Below are 10,000 nucleotides of genomic sequence, written 5' to 3'. Positions count from 1 at the left end.
GGGACAAAGAAAAATTCTGAGTCCCCGACAGGAGTCGAACCCATGACCTCCCGAACACCGGGCGGGCGCTCTATCCACTGAGCTACGAGAACTCATGGAGAGCAAGGTCATTTAACTGAGTTTATATATGACAGGTGTCCTGCATACTGCTAGGATCAACGCTATCGCAATTCATCGTGAGTAGTGATAAGTTAATAATGATGGTGAATTTTAAGCTCGGTAATGAAATGTGAAGGTGAAGTAATCAACATGACACGAGCGTGAATTAATCAATATGTCCCACGCTCGTGTCATGTTGATTAATTCACCTTCACATTTCATTACCGAGCTTAAAATTCACCATCATTATTAACTTATCAATATCTACATTATTTACAAATTAGACAACGATTGCTGGAGCCCGTTGTAATTTAATTTACCTTAATATGTAGTACAACATACCGTGGCATGCCTCCAAATTCGGTCAACTTGAATTCGAACCCATCAAAGAAGATAAAACATATCAATCAATTTATAAGTAACAACTGGAAGCATTTTGGAGGAAGAAAAGGGCGCCTTCGCAAAGTGCCTGTGAAAAAGAATTATATTTCTATTCCGTTGAATTTCGGTAACCCAAAACATTTCGCCAGTACAAGGCAACAGCTCTAGATAACTCCATTTTTTTGGTCTTTTTTCCGGGCTTTTTCCTTAAATACAAATTAAATCATGGGTCTCAAACTTCCGATTAATAATGTTAATAGAACTGAGTGGAGTCCAATTCGGTCTGTTTAAGAAAATCGGACGACCGCGAAGCAGGAGTCTGATTTGTTAATCACAAGTATGATTACCAATTAATTATAACCATTACAATTTCTATTACAACAGTTGTTTTTGAATATGAGAATGAAAAATATGTTGAATAGCTTGAAAAATGGCTGTTGAGTGTCTTTGAAAACAGTCACCAGAGAAAAACCTCCTCGATTTTACAGAGTCACTTGCTTGAATTGGTTACTACATTGATTGCAATCAACGAAGTGATTTAGTTGAGAGGACTTAAAATGATTGGCTCATGTAGCTGTCCGACTACAGGTGTCCGATTACAGCCAGCTGTCCGATTACAACTTTGCAGATTAATTAGTGCAAGAGACCGCAGTTTATACACCAATCACATTTGAGGAAATTTTAATTGTTATGATTAAAAGATAAAGCAATTTGACTTTTTTTTTTGTTATTTTTAAAAAGCAATTTAAATCACGGGTTTCAAACTTCCGAGACGAGGACCGCCAGAATTTCAATGTGTATATAAAAAGATAATAAATACAGAAACAATGACAAGAAAAGGATAGAATTCGAGTGGAGACCATCAAATTCTCTAACCAAGAAAAAAGCTTCTGCGCGGCGTCTGCTAAACACGATCTCACTTTCTAACTTTGTCATGTATCAATTCTTTGACCTAGCCGGCAGCGCTGTTGTGACCGATGCATGATCACACTCATAAATACCTCTCTGAGTTTAATCAACACGTGAGAAAAACCCAAACGCAAAATACTACATATTTACAATAGCAAACACAACAAAAGCAAAATGGCTCATCTAAACTTTCGAGGTCTTCCAGAAACTCGTAGCCAGGCTCTTCGCAATGTCGGACCAAGACTTACGCCTTTCTAGTCCCACCTAAAACCTGCCAAACATGGTTACCTGAAGTGTAACGATTATGACGAACACAATGGCGGTTGTTGAAAGAAGCCTGATTTCGTTTTCTCGCTTCCTGCATGTATTTTTGTTCTGGCGTTCGCTCTGTTCCATTCAAACACCTTTTACAAAGGATTTCACACGTCTTCTGAGAAGACTAGCAATCTCTGGACGAGTCTGCGATTAAATTTTTTTTTTCTCACGAACGAAGACAATAGGTTTCGACAGCTGGTAGTCTCATCAGTGAAGTGTGATTAAGAAAATGATATTATCCCTTAAAACATATTTAACTAAAATTGTATATTAAAATCATGTGGCTCATTTGTCCGCAGCCTTACTGAGTATCCAAATTATACACTTCTTGTTTTTTTCGGTAAATGAAAAATACAATACCTGTTTATCTTCAGCATGGCTAAGTTTCGCTGGTTATTCTCCCAAACCATCTAAAACAATTGCGAAGGTCATCCGGAATCCTGCCTGCTTGAAATCATGACTCTATTTTCATCATCACACCATCTTACACCTCGATCTGCTGATGTAATCCTAGTTCGGGCTGAAACTATAAAATCGCTCGCAGTTTACTTCACATACATGTACATCTTGGATCATTTTCATCAGTAACAACATTCCAAAAAATAACTCACGAGCTCCGCTTTTAGGCTCAGCTAAATCTATATATTACACAACGCATTGTTGATCAATGAGCTGAGGCTTAGGTTCGCTTGTCGGGAACTCCTGGGCAATCTTGCGGCTCGTAAACACCTGTTGAACACTAGTCTGCAGCTTCACACTGAGATCTTTTAACTGTGTCTTCACGATATTAGCAGACTCCTGGTCTTTAAAGGGTATGACAACCCGAGTAGTGTTTTCTGTCGTAGATCTGGACCGTAATGAGGGCTGGTCAGCGATTTTTAAATTTAGGCAGGTTTTAACAGTGGAGTCAACAAGGTGCTTGGGATATTTCAAAAACTAAAAACTTCAAAAACTTTTAAACTAAAGTGTTCGTGAAGCCAACAAACAGTGGTCTGCTTCTCCATTACCAAAGTCATGTCGATAATAGGTACAAGCGCGGCCTATTGACAACTATGCTCGATCGCGCACATCGCCTGTCTTCGTCATGGTCCTACTTCACTGAGGAGTGCGAACGACTGAAGTCTGTTTTCTCTAAACTGAAATATCCCAAATGCCTCAGCTCATTGATCAACAATGCGTTGTGTATATGCTGGTGCGATGTTGGTTATGTCGGTTACACCCGTGGCCATCTGTTCGTACGCGTTGATGGACATAGAAGCAAGACCTCGTCAGTACGCAAACACTATGATAATAGACACGCAGGCAGGATTCCGGATGACCTTCGCAATTGTTTTAGCGTGTTGAAAAAAAATGCCACAACAAGTTTGATTGTCTCATTAATGAGATGTTACTCATTAAACAATTACGACCGTGTTTAAATGTACAATCAGACTCAGTTCGCGCTAAGGTCTTTGTCTAGCTTATGCAAATTAGTAACTCTGAACTCTTAGTTACTCTTGAAATCGCATATTTAATTAGTTTCCCTTGACCATGGCGCCAAGATGTCGCCGAAACGTCGGATTTGTCTATCGTTAGTTTTTGCCTGAATATGGTTATTCTTCAGCCAGTTATCTAAAAGAATTTCCATAAGGTGAACATTGGCTGCTGTTGTACTCTTGCGGCTAAAATTCAGCCGACCTCTTACGAGCGCAACTTTTGTTTTTATTGCATTCAGCCATATGCATGAGCCTCCCTTTTCCTTTCTAATGTCAATATTCTGCAGGCGAAATCTCACTTTGCCATTTTTCAAGTTCTCTTGTTTCTTCGTCGTACTTTTTGTTTCCAATTTCTTTGCTCTAAATATAGAACAGTTTGAGAACAGTTTGAGGAATAACTCAGCGCTTTTGCACCATCATTACGCTCATAAATCTGAATAATTTTAAATATCCCACCAAAATGCGTCTGTGTTCACAGGCTGACCAAAATCACCTCTTAAGAGATCTGTTTTCGTTCTCGGCATGCTGAGATAAATGGAAACAGATAGCTTGTTGACCGAAGGCAACAGCTTTGTTATTTTAGTTAGCGGCGAAATTTGAATGTTCCGTGAAGTGACGAAGATAATTCATCGTTTTTGTTCTTCCAAAGGCATCTTCTGAAGTGTTAATATAAGTTTTATTTTCACCGTATTTTTATTGTTTACCTTGTATTATTCTGTGTAGATGACTCCGTTGTTTTAACGAGAAAAACGCTATTTCTCCACGACTTCTATGTTATGCGACCGTTATTTCGGCTTTCCACCATTGCACAAAAAAGCCAACAAGGTGCTTCAAAGGTAGCGTGTCCTTTGGAGCTGCTTCCATTTCATTTTTGCCTTTGAATGCAAAGAACTTTATCAGTCGCGCCTCCCACGGGCAAAATTAACTTAATAGCTTAATACTTTAGGCCCTTAGGTACAGACTAATGTACTTGTACATCTATAAAGCAGTAGTTGACTCCGCCTGTGATGCGAGAGATGAGGATGAAATATTCGCAGCATCAGATTGGAATATTAAATGCTCGCTGATATATGAATCCACCCACGGCTTTAATAATTTCTGCCCAAAATTCTAGTCTGGGGCAGACTCAGACTTAAAGATTCAATAAAAAATAAAGCAAGACTTTTGAGATATCAAACGTTGGCTATTGATAAAGAATAACCAGCACGTTTATGCTTTTCCCTTTTTGCATCAGCTCATCATTAAAACTACAGTCGCGTTCGTGTCTGCAAACGAACAATTGCGTCTGTGTTTCCGTGTTTTAGTCTGCTGTTTTGTAGTTTTTGACGTACACCTGGGAAAAATTTGAATTATACGCCTCCGGCTCAGTGAACTTTGGTGAATAGTTACATTAACTTCTTGTCGGTCGGTAAATATTCACCAATGTTCACTGAGCCTGAAGCAAATGATTGCTGATTATAAATTACCCTCCTAACCTTAGGTTGTTAAATTGGTATGGAGTTTTTCGTCCTTACACTAACAAGGCTGCCTTGTTTATTTTCGTGATTGTGCTGCGCTGAATGGATTTGGAACACCTACTGGTTTAAAACAAATTTTACATCATAAATGGACGATCCTGACAGACTTTACATGTTACCTTTGTAAATAATGCAGATACCGTCAACGTATCTACTTAATCACCTGTGTTACATAGCTGCAAGGGAAAACGAAACATAAAAACCATATCGACCTGTCAGGGTTTATAAATACGTCTTCAGTTAATATTTTTGTACTCACGTTGCTGTAAAGCACAGCAGACGAACAGCATTTTACAGCCTATAAAGAAATATTACATAGGTGATCAAGATATTCACATGTCAAATAAACTAACTTATTTCCAGCTTAATTTACGAGTGATTTTTGCCGGAATTTACATCTTGAATATTAGGCCTAATTCATTACTTTGTGACACGCATTTGCATGTCGATCAGGGTGAGAAAGCTGTTCCTTTTCCCTCACTGCTATTAAAATTGTTTATTCAATGATTATTGATTATTCGCTTTCGCAATAAGCAGAGCTCTCATTTGTTGTCTACGACTGTAGTTCGTTCACAACTTTGCAGACATTTTGCGGGGTGTTTGCTTACTGTTGATCTTAAGTCAGAAGGTAGAAGGACGCTCGAAGCATAACGACAAAGACATCATGACAAAAGCAATCGCCATTGCGTTCAATGTTGTCATCGTAATCGAGGCAATCGTCATCATCATAGGAAACACGTTCACCATTTTTGTCTTCTGGACTCAGAGATTCCATCTCAAGCGAATTTGTTTTCTACTGATCAGTCTCGCAGTGGCTGATCTACTCGTGGGGATAGCAGAACCCATCAACCTCGAAGGCTATACACTTGGAAAAAAGGAAGACAAAATAATCATTCTTTCAACTGCTTTTCAAGTCCTTGGTTCAAGTACATCAGTGTTCTTTCTCGCCATAATCTCACTGGAACGAGTTTTCGCCGTGTTGTGTCCTCTTCGTCACCGGGTAACAAATATTCGCCCTTACATTTGCAGCATCGTTATAAGCTGGGCAGCTGGATTTTGTCTGGCTGGGATCTTCCTCTTAGAAAAATACCACAGAGAAGTCGGTAGGCTGTATGCTGCTGTGGTTATTCATTCGTGCCTTTTGGTATCTGGGTTGGTTATCTGTGGAAGTTACCTCACGATCCGTAGTCGACTGCGCTCTGCACCACGTGATCTTCAGGTGCACAACCGAAATTTAACTGAGCAGAATTTACGACTTTCTAGGACACTGTTTATAGTAGTTGCTGTGTCACTTGCGTTTTGGCTGCCAGGTTTTGTAGCGTACGTCTTAAGAGAGTTCTGCTGGGAATGTATCTCTCCGTCAATAGTGTCGACGGTGAACGTTCTGCGCTTGGCAAATTCTATGGTGAATCCATTCGTTTACAGTTTTAGAATGCCAATATTCAAAGATGCCTTAAAGAAGCGCAAGAGGAATATTAGAAGAACCATTGAGTTAAGAGCTGTCAGAGTAAATATATCGAGTAAACTGAAAGATCATGAAACGGGGCTGTATTTTTCAAACAACTGTAGTTTGGTAGGATACAAGAGAAAGCTGGGTAATGGATAATCGTGCAATTTTGTACTGAGATTTTATGGATAAATATGATTGCAATTAATTGAACATTTGAAAGTTGAAACATAACACAGCCAGCCATTTTCTTAGCCTGGCCTTAGGTTGGATTTTGTACGATCGTACCGTAAAAGAAGTTTCGAAAATCAAGTTCTTATTTGCTTTTTCATGTAAACGATCGACAATTGTGAGAACGAAATTGTGAACATTGTGGAAAGGTGAGATTACAACGTTAAACCAGGTCAGCTTCATTTTGAGGTTCAAATATATGCAAATACTCTTTATGCTATTTAAGATATCAGACCATCATTCTTTGGCGCCGCTTTACGGTCGGCCGTTTCACGCAAACCCGAATAAAGTATACATTCTCAGAAAGCTTTAAAACTTGTAGTTTACTAAGGTATGTTCGTTAAAACCAAACATTATAACGTTTTTAGTGTCGTTTTCTAGCTCAAGATGATTCTGAATTCAAGATGTAGTTTGTTAAATATTTTTTTTCGGTTCGAGGTGAGGCTGACAGAATGTGGAAGGAAGCACGTGCAGGTATATTTGGAACTTTACATATTTTGGTAAACGATCAAATCGTTCGTTATGACATTTGGAAGGTAGGTAGCTATCCTATCTAGTTAATGTTGTCAATTGTGTTTCAGGTAAACGCGAGTGATAAGAGATTGTTAATCTAAAAATTAGCTTTATTAGAGAGGCAAGAAATTCTTACTCCTGTTGAACTGCACAGAATACAGAAGAAATGTAGTGTGAACAACAAAATTAAGAGATAACGCAATTTTTTGCTTGAAGTAAGCTTATTTTAAAATACAAATTAAAACACGGGTCTCGAACTTCCAACACGATGAAAAGATACGAATAATAATAAACAATTATTTGGTGATGTTTTTGTGATATCCGGAATAATCAAGGTCGAGGTAGGGGTTATCAGCCGAGGCCGATCAGCCGAAGCCGAAGGTTGAGGCTGATAACCCTTACCGAGACCTTGATTATTCTGGATATCACAACAACCGAATCTAATAATTGTTTTATTTTACATCGAACGGAAAAAATCAAACAACACAAAGTGCGCGCACTTGACATGATTACCCTTAGAAATCATGCACCGCGGTCATACATGACATGATTACCCGTGACCTTGAGTGTCCTTGACATGATTATTGTATAATTTGCAGCTTGATGACATCACAGGCGCTGTTTTCGAAAATTCACTGTACGCTTTCGGCCACTCAGAAATGAGATAGTGAGTTCAATGTATAATAATGGAAATAATGGTAATTCAAATGAGGGAATTAGCTGATGACTCTGTATGAGGTGCACAGACAGGGAGACGTAGAATAGAGACTCCAACGTGAAAGTAGTTTCAAAATTGGTACCAAAAAAATTACTCGTAGATTAGGGTATAAAGTTTTTCGTTTTACTTCTCTCATATGAAAAAGCTTTGAACGGTATAAATATTTGGGCATTAAACAGCAAAATCCTGTTATTTCTGGCTACTTAATTAGTCCTGCGGTGTATATAAAGAACATAGACACATATTTAACAACCCTGACAGGTCTAATAAAGCGGTTATGCTTGCTGTTACTGGTAACACGGGTGATAAAGTAAATAAGTTGACAATATCTACATTATTTACAAATTTGACAAAGACTGCAGGAGCCGGTTGTAATTTAATTACCTTAATATGTATTATAATGAAGTTTCCATATAACACGCGCTCTGATTGGCTGAAAGAGTGTGCTTTATCAGAGAACAGAGTACTTGTTGATGCCGGTAAGGTGGCTTTAAAATTTTTGCTTCGGAATTTTGACAAATTTGCCCCAAATTAAACATCCCCTGTGATTCAGACAAACGCAATGGAAACGAGCTATTTGTTTGTAGTAAATATGGCTCACAGAGACCATTGTTAGCAACAGTAGTGTTAAAACTGTACTAAAATAACAAGTTTTGCTAGATTCCCGCCGACAAAACACTTAGCGAAATAAACAAATTTTGAACCTAAACAGTGCTTCGATGAAAGACAGTATATTTGTTACGAAGACAGAAATTATACTTAAGAAGTAAAACAACCACTGAAAACAACAATTGAACTGCCTCTGTTTATGATGAGAAGCGTTATTTTTGTAAAAATGCTCAATTGCTCAAACAACACGTGCAGTGTAGTAACGCTCGTTCTCCGGTCATCTCAGCGAAGTAAAGCGACGAGTGGTAAGTGCAAAGCTTGCTCTGATCGTAGTTAGTCTCCTCTACTAACTATGCTCTGATATTCTCTTCTGAGCTCGGAGTAGAACCAGTGGGAGCCGTTTAGTCTTTCTAACTTTTACGCTAGTTCGGGCAATCTTGCTGCATGCGGCTACAAGCCGTAATTAACTGTAGTTCCTTTCAAATTCAACTCGGCATTTCGCATTTTTATCCGCAAGCTTTGAGCTCCGCGTTTCGTAATTTCCACTGGAAAAGTGCACGTTTTCATGGGCCACAATACGCTCAAACTACTCGAAACTGAAAGCTTAGCTGAAGTCCAGTTTGTGATTGACAGCTGTCGCTTCGTTAGCCAATCAAATTATTTGAACAATTCTAACAAGGATTGTGATTGGCTTATTTTAGCGTGCTTTATCAGAGAACAGTGCACGGCTGACGCTACTTTTGCTCATTTGAAAAACAAAGTTTGGTTTGAAAACTCAAATGCGTGGGGAAATTATCGGATTCTTTACCATAAAACAAATAAAGAGGCCTCGACTGTGTTCTGTTCTGTTGTAATGCACTTAGGAAGCGGTAGAGCACTCAAGAAGTAGGGAAAAACACTCGACTACGTCTCGTGTTTTCCCATACACTTCTTTCGTGCTCTACCGCTTCCTGCGTGCCTTACAACAGAACAGAGCACAGTCGAGGCTTCTTTATTTGTTAAGTACAACATACCATGGCGTGCCTCCAAATTTGGCCAACTTGAGTTCGAACCCATTAAACAAGATAAAACATATCAATCAATTTGTAAGTAATGACTGTAAGCATTTTGGAGGAAGAAATGGCCGCCTTCGCAAAGTACCTGTGAAAAAGCAATATATTTCAATTCCGTTGAGTTTCGGTAACCCAAAAAATTTCACCAGCAGAAGGCAACAGCCCTAGATACCTCCATTTTTTTGGTCTTTTTACCGGGCTTTTTTTAAAATACAAATTAAATCACGGGTCTCGAACTTCCAACACGATGAAAAGATACGATTAATAATGGTAGTAGGACTGAGTGGAGTCCAATTCGGTCTGATTAAAAAACTCGGACGACCGCGAAGCGGGAGTCTGATTTGTTAATCACAAGCATGATTACAGACGGAATAAACCTTTCCCGCATTCCACTTCAGTGCGTGCGAACAATAGTACCAGAGCGAGGTCGGGGTGGACATTTTCATACATTTGCTGTGTTTTTGTCCGCCCTGACCTCGACTTGGTGCTATTGTTTGTTGGAATGCGGGAAAGGTCTACTAGACGACATAATGCCCTGTTACCAATTAATTATAACCATTACAATTTCTATTACAACAGTCATTTTTAAATATGAGAATTAAAAATATGTTGAATAGCTTGAAAAAATGGCTGTCGAGTTTCTTTGAAAACAGTCACCAGAGAAAAACCTCCTCGATTTTACAAAGTCACTTGCTTGAATTGGTTACTATAGCGATTGTAATCAACGATGTGAT

At 38.8% G+C, this 10,000-nt stretch overlaps 1 protein-coding gene across 1 annotated transcript; it reads left to right on the top strand.

The window, feature by feature from the left end:
• The first annotated feature begins 5,087 nt into the window (after positions 1-5,087).
• On the top strand, positions 5,088-6,527 carry LOC145488558 (trace amine-associated receptor 1-like). The gene has a single exon (XM_081467440.1). It carries the CDS (start codon positions 5,361-5,363, stop codon positions 6,300-6,302), a length of 942 nt encoding a protein of 313 aa, XP_081323566.1. The 5' UTR covers positions 5,088-5,360; the 3' UTR covers positions 6,303-6,527.
• Positions 6,528-10,000: the final 3,473 nt, after the last annotated feature.

Source organism: Orbicella franksi, chromosome 5, assembly GCF_964199315.1.
Source record: "Orbicella franksi chromosome 5, jaOrbFran1.1, whole genome shotgun sequence".
In the NCBI taxonomy this organism is placed as follows: Eukaryota; Metazoa; Cnidaria; class Anthozoa; order Scleractinia; family Merulinidae; genus Orbicella; species Orbicella franksi.
The sequence above is the reverse complement of the archived record's forward strand: the minus strand, read 5'-3'. Positions and strand labels throughout refer to the sequence as shown.